At 35.6% G+C, this 18524-nt stretch overlaps 1 protein-coding gene across 1 annotated transcript in view; it reads right to left on the bottom strand.

The window, feature by feature from the left end:
* ARHGAP20 (Rho GTPase activating protein 20) overlaps positions 1 to 18524 on the bottom strand; it is a 147455-nt gene that overhangs the window by 36554 nt on the left and 92377 nt on the right. The window contains exons 4-6 of the mRNA XM_029208693.1: positions 15588 to 15737; positions 2816 to 2857; positions 1787 to 1871 (exon numbers count right to left, since the gene is read on the bottom strand). Of these exons, the coding sequence (XP_029064526.1) occupies positions 1787 to 1871; positions 2816 to 2857; positions 15588 to 15737 (277 nt within the window). The remainder of the gene's footprint in view (positions 1 to 1786; positions 1872 to 2815; positions 2858 to 15587; positions 15738 to 18524) is intronic.

The raw sequence follows: 18524 nt of genomic DNA, 5'->3' as shown, positions 1-18524 counted from the left end.
TCTCTCCATTACAGTATTTATTCTCTATAAGCCTACTACTTAACATGACAAATTGCCTCAAGTTTGTTAACTGATTTAAAATGGTGTTCCTTATAGCTCCAAGGATTAAGCAAAAGTATCTCAGAAATGAACAGGGAAGGCTCAGTGTTTGTCTTCTACCAGAATGGCAGAGATGTTTTACATACTGGGCTTTAAGTTGAGATAGAATATAATGAAAGGCTTCTGCTTTTTTCTTTTGAGTCTGAAAACCCTTTCATTTAATTTAAAGAAACACTCTATAAAGTCTTTTGTAAAGTGAAGGATCTACCCTGTAATACTAATAATCACTCCCAATGTACCTGGTTTCTAAGATAATGGTTTTTCTTAATATTAGGTATATATGTTCAAAATAATAATTATAGGATGTTTTTTTTTTTTTTCCTGCATGCCTCTCGGGTAGACAAAACAAATGAATTTTAGCAGATAAGTGTTCTTTGCTAGTAAACAAATAAAATAAAGAGACAAAACTGAGAATGTGGCTATTTGTTTTCCCATATTAGCAGAATTCACTAACAGGTTGTGCATAATCAGAGGCCAAGGATAAAGAATGCTTCTCATACATGCACTGCTATTTGGGGGGAATCACTCTGCAAGCAGGGCTCCCTGAAAGGAGACTCTTGCCACGAAACAACTTCAGAGAGCAAAGGACAGTGTGTCATATCATCATGGACTTTAACTAGGGCACTAGTGATAAAACAGAGCACCCAATTCAACCAAATCTCGTCTTCTTTTCCAAAACCAGTCCTTTCTCAAGCACACACTTTCCATACACTGAAAGTGTCGGAAAAAATTCAAGGGCTTTTCCATGAAAATCCTGAATGTAACCAACTGCCATAACAACTGAATCAAAGCTGGCAGAAAAACAGTGGTGCTTTTTTCCTCTTTACTTTGCTACAGAAGATGTCTGTAGTCTCATAGCATACACATTTGAGCATTTCCCTCAGGCAATGACATCTAGCACTCATGTCAGAACATTTGTATGACTTTTGCCCAAAACATAACTGTTTTGTAGTACATATTTTTCCACACACAAAACTATTCTGTGTGATCTAGGGCTGCTATGAAGTGTGGCAAACCACAGTATCATAAAAATATTCATTTCCATTTTGTGTATCATTAATAACATCTTGGCATGATATTTCAGCCATAAAATTCCACACAATAACTAGGGCTAAACAAACTTAATTTTCATTGACCAAAATGATAAAAATCATGAGGTAGAATATGCTGATCCATTAAAAATGTTATCTTTCCCAGTTCATCCACTTATTAACCTGAGGAATTCAATACTTAAAAACTCAAAGAATGAAGAACTTTCCAAAACCCACTCTCTACTTAAGAAGTGACAAGTTGGAAAAACTTGCTTAATACTAATAGGAAATATCTCCTTGTGGAAATGTCTTTACTACAAGCCTCTGCAGCTGCTACTGAAAGGATCCAGAGAAACATTAATGCCAGAGGGAGGAAAGAGACATCTGACAGGCAATATTCTTTCCAAGTGTAAATGTTAAATACTGTAATTAATATGAATCTCTCTTGCTTCATTTTCTCTAGGGTTACTTTTCATATGAACAAAGATACACAGATACCCCAGGAAATGCACTTTCTCATAATGGTATTTCTAAATGCCTACCTTCCACAGCACATACACAGACTGTCTGTCTGCCTGCCTGTCTCTCTTTTTATCCATGGTGTTCTGCCTTATGCAGGGACTTGGAATTTAATTTTCTGGCTTAGAAACACTTACATAGGCACAATTCCCAATGTCCTTGGCGAAGATTTTGAGGGGAATGCTCTTCGGGTAGTCCTTCTCTTTCTCTAGATTGATGTATCTAATCAAATGCAACAACAACCCAAAACAACACTGAGTCAGATGGATTTTGCCAATGGCTTATTTTTAAATCAATCTATTTTGCTAATATTTTCAATATACTTATATGCTATTTTTAAAAAGACAGATGGAGAGACTCAGCAAAGTCAGATTACATTATGGGTTGGAAGAGAATTTTAAAAAATTCTCAGGACATTAGGCATGGGCACAAAAAAGAAGAGGAGATCCATTTCAACTGAGGCTTGAGAAGTACAGTCAGGTTAAGGCACCTCTGGATGGTGTTTTATCCTCAAAGCTTCCCTACCTTCTCTGGACAGGCCCAGAATCTTAGTGATAAGTACAGGAGCATACATAATACTTTACTAGACCAAACCAAAACAATGGCCTTTTATTTCTCATTGAGCTCTCCAGTGCAGTATATATCTTGGTTGTCTCCATGTTTGGGAAGGGAGAGCAGGGAAGGACTATGGGAATAAGAGATGAATCTCAATTGACCATTTTAGTCTTAATGCTCAAAGGTAGGGAAAATAATTGAATTTTGAGGTCCTCAGCAGAAAACCTCCATGTATGGAAACTTAATACATGCTTTGAGGAAACTGTTAGCTCCACATGGTAGGTTGGAGACACTGAAAGAGATGGGAGAGATTACTGACTAATTTCTGTCTAGAATGATCTAACCAGACCTCAGTGTTCTCCTTCCTAGTAAGAAAGAAATACACATAATAACAGAACATTATTTATAGTAAGTAGTTGCTAGTGTACAGTCTAAACAGCTTATTTTGAGGCAAATGAACAATTTCTACTAAGGCAAAGGGGGATAGTTTGGGGCACATCCCTGCAGAGAAAAATTTAATTCATTCAGCTACAACTTAAAGATTAAAATATATATATATATATATATATATATATATATATATATATATATATATATACTGGAAAAAATACCTCTGAAGGAGAGAGAGCCATCTGTCCTTCTGTTCTGGAGAACTACAATCAAAGAAAATGGGAGACAAAATTAAACCACATAAAATACTTACTTCTAACAAATTAAGATTGTCAGTCCAAACGAAATATCAACAACCTGTTGTTATTGATGTGGGTGCACACAACTGCAACCCTGGCATGACTGTGTTCTGAAGAACCCTGAAGTGAAAATGCCCATTAGGCAGAGCTACACAGTTAAGCGTAGTTTTATTAAAACCTCTTGGACAGATCCAAGACAGACCCACTTTCTTACTTTATGGCTCTTTTACAAGTGGTACCCTGATAGTGGAAAGAGTACTTGATTTGGAATCCAAACACCTTGTTTCAAAAATATATGCAAGATATATCATCATGGGCAAATCACTTAACATCGATAAGCTTCGATTTCCACATCTGTAAAACTGGGCTAATTATCTCAGAGTGTTTTTGTAGTTTTAAGTGCCATGCAAATAGAAAATATGCTTCATTTGAGATTAAAGAGGTTAAGGAGAAATCTGGCACATCGATGGAAATATCTTGGCCCAGAAACCAGTTGGTTGTCAGGAAAAGAAACACTTATTTCTCTATACATATGGCAGAACTATAATTTAGCCAATGAGTTCATAGAACTTATTCTTAATTACTATAATCCTCTAATTAAGATCAATTCATTAACAACTAAATAACTTAATTATTAATTTTACTGCTGAAGTCACTGTTGCATTTAATTCTTAAAGTTAAAAATAAAGTTTATTTCTATATGGCCTTATTGCTCATTAGCTTTTAAAATCATGTTTCTAATCTTCTCAAAGAAGTTGGAAACCCTAGTTATTTTCTTGTTCCAGAAAAATATACTTAACAAATATTTGTAATTTGTTTCTTTGTAGCCTAGCAATTTTCTCCATAAGCAATTTCCCAGAATTGGTAATCAGAAAGTGCATTATATCTCTTTTGCCACTGACCAATTTTCATCTTTCACAACTCCTTACAATCTTTGATGTCTTCTCCTTTCATAAACAGAAGATTTTCTAGGTTCATTTATGTCAAATATTACACTTATTTAGCAAAAATCTGTGTTGAAAAATAGATGAGTTTTCTTTAGACCTTAAAACATTTTTCAAAGCAATTAAAGAAAATTACCCCTTTAAACACTTAGTATTTTTTGAACTTTTAATTGACTTGTAAGACACAAACTGTACAATGCTTAAATGTACTGTCTGAACAATTTTCACAAATTGAACACATCCATGTGACTAGCACACAGATTATGAAACAGAAAACCACCATGGAAGGTCTCCCTGTGTTCCTTTTCAGGCACTAGTTCCCACTATACTGACTTCTAACAAAATAGAATAGTTTTGTTTGTTTGGATACTTTATATAAATGTAACCATATAGTATGTACTATTTTGTATCTGGCTTCTTTCATTCAACAGTATATTTGTGAGATATCCATATTACTGCATGTGGTTTTAGCTTGTTCAATCTCATTGCTGTATAGTGTTCCATTGTTTGAATATGTAGCATACAATTACTTTAAAATAAGCAAATTATGAAGTGCATCAGGTTAATTCATTGACATTGATTTGGTAATCTTCTTGTATTTTCCCCATCTCCTGCTCTATGCAAGAATCCAGGACTTCTCTTTCCTTGGTAATTATTCATCTCAAGCATTTTTACAGAACTAAAAATGGAAGTACTCCAAAATCAAGGTTAGCTCTGAGTTTAATAAACACCTATGATAAGAGCCAGGAGAGAAGAAAGCCACATATCTTAGAGAAAGAAAAAGGGTAAGGCAGATTGGAAAGATTCCCTCTAACTTGGGAGGAGATAGGGTCTGTTATCCCTAAGAGTTAGCTGGGAACCATATGTCATTCAGTTGAGGTGCCTAAAGAAACAGAAAGTCCCCAGAGGAAATGGTTATAAGGAGCAAGTGGGGAGGCTTGTTCCTAGGTACCAAGGTTTTTACATCAGCTAAGATACCTGCAGCCCACAAGTGGCAAGGAATCAGAGTATCTCAGATGTCAAAGAACAACTCTGGGCATAGCAGAGATAATGTCAGCAGTGGCCACAAAGAGACTGAAGGTCAGACTTTTCATCTGTTTTGAAGATATCACAGAAGTCTCTCATATCCTGGTTCTCCCTAAGAGAACAGGGGCTCCAGTAAAGAAGAAAATTTAATTTCCTAAAAGCCTGGCAAAATGGGGGCTCAAGATAGGTTTTTTTTTTTTTTTTTCTCGGTACGCAGGCCTCTCACTGCTGTGGTCTCTCCCGCTGCAGAGCACAGGCTCCGGACGTGCAGGCTCAAGGGCCATGGCTCACGGGCCCAGCCGCTCTGCGGCATGTGGGATCTTCCCAGACTGGGGCACGAACCTGTGTCCCCTACATCGGCAGGCGGACTCTCAACCACTGTGCCACCAGGGAAGCCCTAGATTTTCTTAGTATTTCCCGATATATAAATGATTTCTGATGTTATTTGCTCCTTGGTAAAGATATGAGCCACTCTCGTATCATTTCACTTCAGGCTGAAAAATTTCTGCCAGCATTTACTTTTTTGTACAGTTCTGCTGGTGATAAATTCTTAGAGTTTAAAACATTTTTTGAAGGATATTTTTGCTAGATATAGTATTCTAGGTTGAAAGCTTTTTCTTTAAATACTTAATTTTTTAACTGAAGTATAGTTGAATTACAGTATTATATTTGAGGTATACAGTATAGTGATTCAGTATTTTTATAGATTATATTACATTAAGAGTTATTATAAAATAATAATTATAATTCCCTGTGCTGTTCAATATATCCTTGTTGCTTATTTATTTTATACAGGGTAGTTTGTATCTCTTAATCCCGTGCCCCTAACGTGCCCCTCCCCCCTTCCTTCTCCCCACTGGTAACCACTACTTTGTTTTCTGTATCTTTGAGTCTGTTTCTGTTTTTCTATATCCATTCATTTGATTTACTTTCTAGATTCCACATATAAGTGATATTATACAGTATTTGTCTTTTGTTGACATACATCACTAAGCATAATATTCTCAAGGTCCATTCACATTGCTGCAGATGGCAGAATTTCATCCTTTTTTATGTCTGAGTAATACTCCATTTTGTGTGTGTGTGTGTGTGTGTGTGTGTGTGTGTGTGTGTGTGTGTATGTATATGTAAATATACACCACATCTTTACCCATTCATCTGTTGATGGACACAGGTTGCTTCCATATCTTGGCTATTGTACATAATGCCATTATGAACATTGGGTACATGTATCTTTTTGAATTAATGTTTTCATTTTTTTTCTGTATATACACCCAGGAGTGAAACTGCTGGATCCTGTGGTAGTTTTTAGTTTTTTTTGAAGACCCTCCATACTGTTTTCCACAGTGGCTGCACCAATTTACATTCTCACCAACAGTGTACAAGGGTTCCCTTTTATCCACATCCTCGAAAACATTTGCTATTTGTGTTCTTGTTGATGACAACCATTCTGAAAGGTGTGAGGTGATATCTCATTATTGTTTTGATTTGCATTTCTCAAACAATTAGCAATGTTGAGCATCTTTTCATGTGTCTGCTGTAAATCATCTTTGGAAAAATGTCTGTTCAGGTCTTCTGCCTATTTTGGGATTGGGTGTTTGTTTTTTTTTGATAGTGGGTTGCACGAACTGTTTAAATGCTTTAGATATTATCCCCTTGTTGATCATATTTTCAAATATCTTCTCTCATTCTGTAGGTTGTCTTTTTGTTTTGTCAGTGGTCTCCTTTGCTATGCAAAAGCTCTTTGTTTAATTAGATCTCATTTCTTTATTTTTGCTTTTATTTATTTTACCTTAGGAAATAGATTAAAAAATATTGTCACTGTTTATGTCAGAGTGTTCTGCCTATGTTTTCTTCTATGAGTTTTATGGTTTCTGGTCTTACACTTAGGCCTTTAATCCATTTTGACTTTATTTTTGTATACAGTATGAGGGGATGTTCAGATCTCATTGTTTTACATGTAGATGTCCAGTTTTCCTAGTACCACTTATTGAAGAGACTTTATTTTCTCCATTGTATATTCTTGCCTACTTTGTTGTAGATTAACTGACTGTAGGTGTGTGAGTTTATTTCTGGGCTCTCTATTCTATTCCATTGATCTATGTATCTGTTTTTGTGCCAGTATCATGCTGTTTTGATTATTGTAGCTTTGTAGTACAGTTTGAAGTCTGTGAGGGTGATACCTCCAGCTTTGTCCTTTTTTGCTTCAGCAAAAAGGTTGCTTCAGCAATTCAGGGTCTTTTGTATTTCCATATGAATATTAGGATTATTTGTTCAGTTCTGTGAAAAATGTCACGGGTATTTTCATACAGATTGCAATACATCTGTAGATTGCTTTGGGTAGTATGGTCACTTTAACAATATTAATTCTTCAAATCTAAGAGCATGGGATATCTTTCCATTTCTCTGTATCATCTTCAATTTCCTTCACTGTTTCATAGTTTTCAGTGTATATGTCTTTCACCTCCTTAGTTAAGTTTATTCCTAGGCATTTTATTCTTTTTGATGTGATTTTAAACGGGATTGTTTTCTTGCTTTCTCTTTCTGATAGTTCAGTATTAGTGTATAGAAAAACAACAGATTTATGTATATTAAGCTCATATCTTGCAACTTTGCTGAATTCATTTATTAGTTCTAATAGTTTTGGGTGGAGACTTTAGGGTTTTCTATCCATAGTACCATGTCATCAGCATAGTGACAGTTTTACTTCTTCTCTTCCACTTTGGATGTCTTTCATATCTTTTTCTTGTCTGACTGCTGTGGCACAGACTTCCAATACTATGTTAAATAAAAGTGGTGAGAGTGAGCACCCTTGTCTTACTCCTGAATTTAGAGGAACAACAGTTTTTCACCATTGAATATGATGTTAACTCTGGGTTTATCATAATGCTCTTTATTATGTTGAGACATGTTCCTCTAATCCAACTTTGATGACGTTTTTTATCATGAATGGATGTTGAATTTTTTCAAATGCTTTTTCTGCATCTATTGAGATGATGATGTGATTTTTATCCTTCCATTTGTTAATGTGGTATATCACACTGATTGATTTGCAAATGCTGAAGCATCCTTGTGTCCCTGGAATAAATCCCACTTCATCATGGTGTATGATTCTATATACTGTTGGATTCCATTTGCTAATATTTTGTTACGGATTTTTGCATGTATATTCATCAAAGATATTGGCCTGTAATTTTCTTTTTTTGTAGTGTCTTTGCCTGGTTTTGGTAATGGTGGCCTCATAGAATGAGTCTGGGAGTGCCCCCTCCTCTTCAATTTTTTGGGATAGTTTGAGAAGGATAGGAATTAGCTCTTCTTTACATATTTGGTAGAATTTTCCTGTGAAGCCATCTGGTCCTGGACTTTTGTTTGCTAGTAGGTTTTTTTTAAATTACAAATTCAATTTCAGTACTAGTGATCAGTCTGTTCAAATTGCCTGTTTCCTCTTGATATGCTGTTAGCAGGCTGTATATTTTTAGACATCTGTCTATTTCTTCTAGGCTGCCAATTTGTTGGACAACTGTTCACAAAGTTCTTTTATGATTTTTGTATCTCTGTAGTATTAGTTGTTATTTCTTCTCTTTCATTTCTTATTTTGTTTCTTTGGGTCCTCTCCCTTTTCTTGGTGAGCCTAACTAAAGGTTTATCGATTTTGTTTATCTTTTCAAAAAACCAGCTCTTGGTTTCATTGGTCTTTTCTATTTTTTTTTTTTTTTGGTCTCTATTTTATTTGTTTCCTTTCTGTTCCTTACTATTTCCTTCCTTCTGCTGACTTTTAGCTTTCTTTGTTCTTTTCTTTCTATTCCTTTAAATGGTAGGTTAGGTTTTTGAGATTTTTCTTGTTTCTTGAGAAAGGCCTGTATTGCTATAAGCTTCCCTCTTAGAACTGCTTTTGCTGCATCCTATAGATTTTGGAGTGTTGTGTTTCCATTTTCATTTTTCTCAAGGTACTTTCTTATTTCTTCTTTGATTTTAGCATTGTCCCATTGGCTCTTCAGTAGCATGTTGTTTAGTCTCCAAGTATTTGTGTTTTTCACATTTTTCTTTCTGTAATTGTTTTCTAGTTGTTATTGGAAAAGATGCTTGATATAATTTCTATCCTGTTAAATTTGCTGACACATGTTTTCTGGCCTAGTATGTGATCTATCCTGGAGAATGTTCCATGTACACTTGAAAAGAATGTGTATTCTGCTCGTTTTGTTTGGAGTGTGCTGTAGCTATCTATTAAGTCCATGTGGTATATTATGCCATTTAAGACCACTGTTGCCTTAATTATTTTCTATCTGGATGATCTGTCCATTGATGTAAGTGTGGTGTTAACATCCCCTACTATTATTGTATTACTGTCAGTTTCTCCCTTTATGTCTTTTAATATTTGCTTTACATGTTTAGGTGCTCCTGTATTGGATGCATATATGTTAATGAGTATAATATCCTCTTCTTTTATTGACCCCTTTATCATAAAATAATGCCCTTTTTTGTCTATTGTTATACCCTTTTAAAAAATCTATTTTGTCTGCTATGAGTATTGAGATTCCAGCTTTCTTGTCTTTTCCACTTGTATGAAATATATTTTCCCATGCCTTCACTTTCAGTCTGTGTGTGTCTTTAGCTCAGAAGTGAGTCTCTTGTAGGCAGCATATAGGTGGGTCTTGCTTTTTATTTTAAAATCCAATCAGCCAGATATGTCTATTGATTGGAGCATTTAGTCCATTGACTAAGGTATGTACTTACTGCCATTTTATTACTTGTTTTCTGGTTGTTTTTTGTAGTTCTTCTCTTTTCGTTTCTTCTCCTTCTGTTTCTTCCCTTGTGGTTTTATGATTTTCTTTAGTAGTATGCTTGTGTTCCTTTTAGTTTTTGAGTATCTATGGTAGGTTTTTGATTTGTGGTGACCATTGGGTTCATATATGTTGACCTACAACTACATCTACTTATTTTAAATTGTAGTCATTTAACTTCAAACACATCCTAAAAGATCTATATTTTTTACTCCCCCTCCTATGTTTTGTGTTTTTGATGTCATCTTTTACATTTTCATGTTTATCCCTTAACTGTTTATTGTGGTTATAGCTACTTTTACAAATTTTTCTTTTTATTTTCATACTAGCTTACTTAAGCAGTTGATCCTCAGTTCTTAGTATTATTTGCCTTTCCTAGTGGAATTTTCCCTTTCCTATAGAGTCTTACTTATTTTCCACTTAGAGAAAACCCTTTAACATTTATTTTAGGGTAGGTTTAGTACTGATGAATTCTTTCAGTTTTTGCCTTCTGTGAAGTCCTTTATCGTTCCTAAGACTCCAGATGATAATATTGCTGGGTAGAGTATCATAGGTTGAAAGATTTTCCCTTTCAGCACTTTGAATACATCATGTCACTCCTTCCTGTCCTGTTTGGGATCCTCTGTGCTTCGTGTACCTGGGTATCTGTTGCTCTCTTCAGGTTTGGGAAGTTTTCAGCCATAATTTCATGAAATATATTTTCAATCTCTTTCTTCCTCTCTTTTCCTTCTGGGACTCCTATAATGTGAATGTTGGTAAGCTTAATGTTATTCCAGAGATCTTTTAAACTTTTCTCATTAAAATTTTTTTTCTGTTCTTATCTGGTACTTTTTATTATTCTATCTTCCAGGTCACATAGTCTGCTATTCCTTTTAGTGTGTTTTTTATTTTGGTTATTGAATTCTTCATTTCTAACTGGGTCTTTTCATATTTTCTAGACTCTTGTTAAAAATTTTCAGTGTTCATTTATTTTTCCCTAATCCAGCTAATACTTTTATTATAAACGTTTTGAATTCTTTGTCTGATACATTGTTTATTTGTTTCATTATTTATTTCTCTCAGGGGTTTTCTCTTATTTCAGTTGAAACCAGTTCCTCTGCCTTTTCATTTTGCTGAACATTCTCTGCCTCTATGAATTTTGGTGAAACACTTACGTATGATATTCTTGAACTGGTGTACTTATGTGGGAGCATCTCTATACAGACTGTGTGTGCCCAGTGCCTTTGGTGGGAGAGCTGGATTTGATGTGGATACAAGTCACATTTTTCCTCAGTGTGTGTTGGCAGCTATAGCCTTGGTAGTGGGTGTGGCTGGAGATGGATAGGCTAGAGCTGAAGCTACGTGTGAGGCAGGACTTCCTCTCTGCTCAGTGGATCTCAAGTTGCTGCAGCAGAAGCCCTGAGATTCAGTCCTGAGCTGGCTCTGTTCCCGTTAAGTGTGTGCTTTCAATTCTTCAAGCACTGCAACCCTTGCTCCAGAGGTGGCAGCGCTGATGCAAGGGGGCCCTGTGTTGGCTCTTGGCTAATGTTGGCCTCCAACAGATATCTGAGCTGTCTCTAATCCGCTGCCTGTGCAGGAATCTGCAATTGTTTTCCTTAATCTGCTCATAGGCAGCCTTGGGTCCAAGTTCCCTTTGTCCTTCTCCCTCCTCTCCACCTCACTGGGGAGCTGTACTGCAGGGCAAGTGGGGTCCATGTGAACTCTCTCCATATATTGGGCATGAGCAGTGGTGGACTGGCTGTTATATAGAGTTCTGGGCTGCTTCTGATGCACTACTTAAGTAAGTACCAACAATGGACACTGCCACCCCACCCAGATGCCACCCCAGGACCAAGTTGCCTTTGGTGGTCCAAGCTCTGTCTTTAGTCATGGCAGCCCTCGCTCCAGTGGGGAGTTGCAACATGGAGCAAGCGGGGCTTGAGCATTCACTCTGCCAGAGCCGAGGCACACACTGAGATGGTCACAGGAAACTGGCAGCCACTAGAGTGATCCTTTATCGGCCCTCTCCAACCTGCCTCAGGGGCAAGCCAGCTTGTGTGTGTGTATGTGTGTGTGTGTGTGTGTGTTTCTGGGTATGGGTGTGCAAGCAGAGTCTAAGTTTTCCACAGCCCTCCTGTTAATTCCAGCAGTCCTCCAACCAGCCAAGGGGGTTGGTCTCCCCTGTGTAGGACGCCAGGAGTGGAATGCCCAATCTGTGGCTTGAACTGCTCACTCCACAGGGCAGGTCTCTGCCTGTGTAATCTCCCTTTTCCTCTGAGTCCCCTCCCAGTGGCAAGGTCCCAGCCTGATCACTTTTCTTCCCTTCCTATCTGATTACGTGTGGATCTTTCTTACAGCCTTGGTTGTACAGAAGTCTTTCTGCCAGTTTCCAGTTAGTTTTCAGTAAGAATTATTCCACACACAGATGTATTTTTGATGTGTTCGTGGGGGGAGGTAAGTTCCACAACCTCCTACTCTGCCATCTTGATCAATCTAATGAGTCTTCTTTAAACACTTTAAAGATGTCATTTCACTGACCTCTGAAACAGCCATAATTTCTGATGAAAAAAACCACAGTGAGGCAAATTGTTGTTCCACTATATGTAATGTGTTGTTTTTTTCTGGCTGTTTTCATGATTTTCTCTTATCTTTGGTTTATAGCAGTTTGTCTATAACATGAATAGGTGAAGTTTCCTTCACATTACTCCTATTTAGGGTTCACAGAGCTTACATTTATGTCTTTTACCAAATCTGGGAGGTTTTCAAACCATTATTTATTCTGCCACATTCCCAGTCTCTCCTCTTTCTGGAATTCCCGTTACATGTATGTTATACATTTTGGTTTTCCTACAAGCCTGTGATGTATTTTTCATTAAAAAAATCTTTTTTTTCCTCTCTTCCTCAGAGTGGACAATTTCTGTTGATATACCTTCAATTTCACTGACTCATTTCTCTTTCATTTCCATTTTGCAACTAAAGTCACAGAGGGAATTTTTAAAAATTTAAGATACAATTTTTAGTTCTAGAATTTTCATTTGGCTTTTAAAAAATATTTTCTATTTCTCTGCTTAGATTTCCTATCTTTTCATTCATTTCAATTGGCTTTTCCTTTTACCTACTGAGCATAGTTATAAGAGCTGCTTTAAAGTTCTTTTACAGTAATTCCAACAAATAGATCATCACAGGATTGGCTTCTATTTGTTATCTTTTTCCTTTTCAGGTTTTCGTATGTTAAAAAATTTTAGATTACATTCTACACATCATAAATGTTGTGTTTTAGAGACTCTGAGTTTTGTTATATTTGCAAAATAATGATGTTTTTGTTTTAACAGACAACTAACTTTATTAGATTCAAGCTGCAAATTCTATTTCACCTGTGTTGAGCAGCACCTCAGTTCAATTCTTTTAGCCTTAGCTTCAAGCTCCTTTAAAGTCTGTTCCATGCATGTGTGGTTCAGCATTCAGCCAGAGACTTAGGCAGAGTCTAAACAAAAAATCTGGAGCTTCCTTTCTCTGATACTCTTCTTTTTGAGATTTCCTCCCTCACGTTGCTGTGGCTGTGGCTGACCCAGACTCTGTACTTTGGTGTTTCAGCCCAGAAAGACTGGGTTTTCGTCAGTTTAGTTGCTCTGCACCACGATTTGACTGCAGCCTTTCCTCAGGCTAATAATGCCTTAAAAACAGAAAACTTGCTCAGTGCTGGTGCTTCCCTGATGGCACAGTGGTTAAGAATCCACCCCCTAATGCAAGGGAAACGGGTTCGAGCCCTGGTCCAGGAAGATCTTACTTGCCATGGAGCAACTAAGCTCGTGTGCCACAACTACTGAGCCTGTGCTCTAGAGCCCGCGAGCCCATGCGCCTAGAGCCTGCGCTCTGCAACAAGAGTAGTCCCCACTTGCTGCAACTAGAGAAAGTCCATGTGCAGCAATGAAGACCCAACACAGCCAAAAATAAATAAATAATAAAATTTTAAAAAGTTTCAGTTCTTCTCCAAAATCTGCCAACTTTTGTTCACTTTCCAGAACCTTCAGGGAGTTGTTGTTTGTGTTTTGTTCAGAGTTTACAGTTGTTATCTATAGAGTGGTCAGTCTGTTAATACGTCACTCTGCCATACCAGAGTCCGAACTCTTCAACACTACTTTTTTTAAGAGTAATCTTTTAATTTTGAAATAATTTTAGATTTTCAGAAAAGTTACAAAGATTGAGTACAGAGAATGCCTGTATACCTCACACCCAGTTTTAGTTTCCTCTAATGTTGTCCTCTTACATTATCATGGCACATTTGTCAAACTAAGAAACCAACACTGGTGCATTACCATTAACTAAACTATTGATTATTCAGATTTCACCAGTTTTTCCATTAATGTCCTTTTTCTATTCTAGGATGCATTAGAGGATTCCACATAGCATTTAGTTATTATGTCTCCTTAGTGACCTTTTTTGTATCTTTTCCTGGTTGCTTTTTTTTCTGATCTTGACAATTTTGAGGCTTACTGGTCAGGTAACCCCACAGAACATCCCTCAATTTGGGCTTGTCTGATATTTTTCTCAGGATTAGACTGGGGTTATGGGTTTGGGGGAGAAATACCACAGAAGTGAATTGCTCCTCATTACATTCTATCAAAGCATAGATGATATTCACACAACATCACTAGTGATGTTAATCATTCAGTTAAAGTACTATACTTTTTGAGGAAGTACAGTGTATGCAAAACTTGTTTCTACATTTTCCCTTCTTCTTAAAAAAGTTTTATGGAAACTCCTTGATTAAAGACATCATGTAGTCCCACCCCTCACTTGAAATCACTTCCTTTCAGCTGTAAACTCTAAGATTAAATAATAGGAATTGATAATATCTAGAGAAGTCTGTCATGGAAAAGAAGATATGCAGAGAATGATACATGTTTCTTCCAAATAAGTTCTTAATATCTTGTGGTAGGCCAATAATGCATAATAGAATTTAATGGCATGCCTTTCCTTTATTAGAAGATTAACAGCTTAAAACATTTAGTTATCTGGCTTTAGGATGGTGCCTGAGGAGTTTGATGGTAGTGAGGAGAGAAGTAGAAAGAAAAATGTGTGCATGAAATAAAGACCAGCTCTTTTAAGTGTAAAACAAATATTGGACTTGAGGGCACAATCGTTCAAAATCATAAGTTTGAGTTTTGGTATGCTCACTCTGAACTAAAAAGTACCAATCAGAATGTTCAGATAAGAGCACAAAGATTCTCTATTTGTACATTCTCTGACTCCATCCCAGCCAAGGAGTGAGTCTTAGGAAACTGACTTTCACTCCTTGAGTCATAAATTTGCTTTTGATTGTCACATCTCTATAGAAAGCAATTTAGGAAACACATTATTTCATGACATTAAATTTATTTCTATAATTAAAAACTAGTTTTTAAGAGATTTGGGAGTGTAAACCAGTTATTCAAGCTTAATTGGGGTATTTTATAAAATTGTTTTCAGTAAAAGGTCTGTTTCAGTGGTTTAAAAAGCCAACTTGAAAGCTCAATATACAAAGAAAATACCTAAACATGAGGGAAGGGGATGTTGGAGAGGGGGGGTCCTAGAGCTCTGACCACTCTATTCCTCTTCTATGGTCTTTGAGGTGTTTCAGTAGCCCCTTTAAAAATCACAGCTCAAACCAAGGTAAATGATTCCAGGAGTTCTCAATATTTACCATTATATTTCACATATTTTAATAAAAAACTCTTTGGGAGAAACATAAGGCATACAGGTGTCTTTATTGGGGGTGTGCCAAAAGATGAGTTATTGGCTTCAGAATACAAATGAACTTATTGACAAAATAGAACAGATCAATCAGAATAAAATATTTTTCTTTAAAAAATTAGGGGAACAAAACTGCATTAACTTTTTTTCTCTCCATCCTAGAAATTACATAGCTGACTGTATTTCACAGTAGCTAACCCATGTGAATACAGGACAAGCTATGGTTCTCACCTGAAAGTGGCCACGAAGTTCACTGTGGGCCAGCCTAAGACAAAGGATTTCAGGGCATTGGTGTTGCCTTCTCCCACTTCATCCACACAGCTTGCTGTCCACATGTCACTTAATTTTATTTTATTTTTTATCTTAAAGTTGTTGTTATATCTAGAAAGATAAGAACCAGACAGGATTTTTTGTTATTCTGTTTCTTAAATTTTATGAGAACTTCTATACTTGTGATAAGAGGACAGTTTCCACTAATCATGGGCAAAGAATGCCTTATTCATTTTTCTTACCTTCAGCGCCTACCACAGTAAATTATGACATTTGGCTACCTTAGCCCAAAAAGGCCGTTGAAACATTTGGTGTATTGGTCCTCATGCCTGCATTTATGGCAGCAAATAGCCATAAACTGGCAACTTTATTTTTCTATACGTTGAGCATTGCATTTGGATCAAAAACCTAATTTTAAACTTACTGCTGTTATAAAAAAATAATTCTTTTATTATTTACAACTTGCTTATTTCCAAAATTATTTGGAATAAAATAAAATAAAATAAAATTATTTGGAATAAAATAAAAGATTTATTTATTTATATATAAATAGCCATTTATTTATTTATAAAATAAAAGCCATTTATTTATGGCTTTTATTAAAAGCCATTTATTTATTTATAAAATAAAACATTTATTTATTTATTTATATATAAATAGCCATTTATTTATATGGCGGAATAAAAGATTAAACATAAACATTATTTATTAAAATATTTATAAAATTTTCACTTTATATGCACTAAAAAATATAAACTGGAATTAATTAGAGAAATTTACAATGCATTTCCAACTGAGTGGTTATGATTTTCTAGTCTTTAGAAGCAAAGATTATTTTAAATTTCCTTTTTAAACCATTTCCCCTTATATTTTGGCTAAAATTGAAAAAACTGTAGCCTAAGAATAGACCCTAAACTAAGCTGAAAAAAAAAAAGATGCCAGGAAGTATTATATTTAAGTAGAGTTGATGCAATTAATATTTATCTCTGGGTACAGAGAAGGTGATTTACTTTTAAGCTGGCAATGAAATTGCTTTTTGACAATTTCTATCTAATCCCCCTTACAACCCTGATATTGACACTATCATATCTCTTGACCTAGTTTACAGTTTTAATGCTCATAATGGACCTGAGACTTAAATAGTTAGAAGGCACTGGTAAGCCCAGGGACACGTCGGTACTTCCTATCATTCAGAGCCATTTATGGAAACATTAAAAGCTAAAATGAAATCAAAGATGCTTCATATGGAAGTATCCCTAAAACTCATCATGGAATATTTAAAGCTAAAATTCTTCAGTAGGATTTATAAAATGTAAAGGGATTTTTCAGGAGCTATACATGAAGAATAATCTAGATTCAAAGCTTCATCTATGCTTCCTGTAGCGCACACAATGTAAGTACAATAGAAAAGTGCCTTGAGGCACAATGCCTTCATTCTATATTTCATTTCAGTATTTTTCACCCTATTGCTATAAATCATTCGATTTTTTAAAAAGTAAAATCCTACTTCTTTTGTTTTTTCCTTTTAAAAATCTTATTTCTTGATGGCAGCTATCTAGGTAATATAAAACTGAAACTATGAATCTTTTCCAAGGAAAAGTATGTTTCCATATCTGTTTTCATACATTTTGAGTTTTTTAATGCAGGCCTCTCTTTATATTAGATACTTCAAATACCATGTGGGAACTTGTATACCTATTGACTTGGAAAAAGCCATTCCAACGATTCCTTCCCTAGATCAATAAAGTACCAAGATTTCTACCTCATTATACAAAAAACAAGGAACTGTCCAAAAGTGTAAACAATACTTCCATTCTAATGGTCAATATTTATTGAGAACTTACCATTTGCCAGTCACTGTTAACACTTTACACATATTAAGTTTAATCCTCAAACATTTTAGAGATGAGGAAATGTTGTCACAGGGAGGTTAAGTAATTTGCCAAAAGCAGAGCTAGAATCCGAACCTGAGCAGGGTTGATTCTTGAGCTTGTTTATGCTCATAACCATTAAGTATCTATAAAAAGCCCTGGATATAGTCATTCTTACAAAGCACCTGGAGGTGACTTTGTATCCATGAAGTTTCCTTCAGCTTTACTATCTTAAGACTTACTTTTTCAAATCTCCTCACCTACAAGGCTTTCTGATGGGACTGTTTATTATGGAAGTAGGGGAGAAATCTCATGAACATTTATGTCCATAAAGCTAGAGGTACTAGCTTAAAAATATTTAAAACAAGTATTCCAATAAAGCTTTATATTAAGATGGATAGTATTAGGGTCACAGTGTGTATCTTCAGATTTTTCACTCTCAATTTCCAACAGTATTAGACTATTCCAATGGAAATTTAAAAGTATGAATTCCAGTGAACCGTTGAAATACATAGGATTCTAGAGAGATTTCCCTCCATTCTAAGATGGAGATGGTCTATTAAATACGTTTTGGGGTAGAGAATATGGTATATTCCACAAGTATCTGATGGTAATTCTACTGGTAATGAATTAATAATCAGAACTTTTTTTCTCCTCATCTTTTTGACCTACACAGAATTCATCGTTACTTCCCTATTTGTTTAGGAAATAATATATGAGAATAGTGATGGCTTAAGAGGGTATGAAATAACTACTTTCATTTCCTTTTAGTAAATTCCAAATAGGTGCTCTATGGCTATTAACAGAGATAATATCAGCTTCTTTCTAAATACTCTGATGCTCATAAACATTGTTTTTAAAAAAATGTAAAGCCCTACTTCCATAGGAAAAATAACTTTTAATTCAGCTTTCTAATGAATATCAAAAGTGGTCCCTAAGGTCGCATCCAGCTTTAATACTTGTTCTAATTCAGTATGGAAAAGAATGACAATAAACTCAAAACAATTTTAGGCAAACATTGTCAACA

Source organism: Monodon monoceros, unplaced genomic scaffold (genome assembly GCF_005190385.1).
Source record: "Monodon monoceros isolate NGI ecotype Baffin Bay Population unplaced genomic scaffold, NGI_Narwhal_1 Super_Scaffold_7, whole genome shotgun sequence".
Taxonomy (NCBI): domain Eukaryota; kingdom Metazoa; phylum Chordata; class Mammalia; order Artiodactyla; family Monodontidae; genus Monodon; species Monodon monoceros.
The sequence above is the reverse complement of the archived record's forward strand: the minus strand, read 5'-3'. Positions and strand labels throughout refer to the sequence as shown.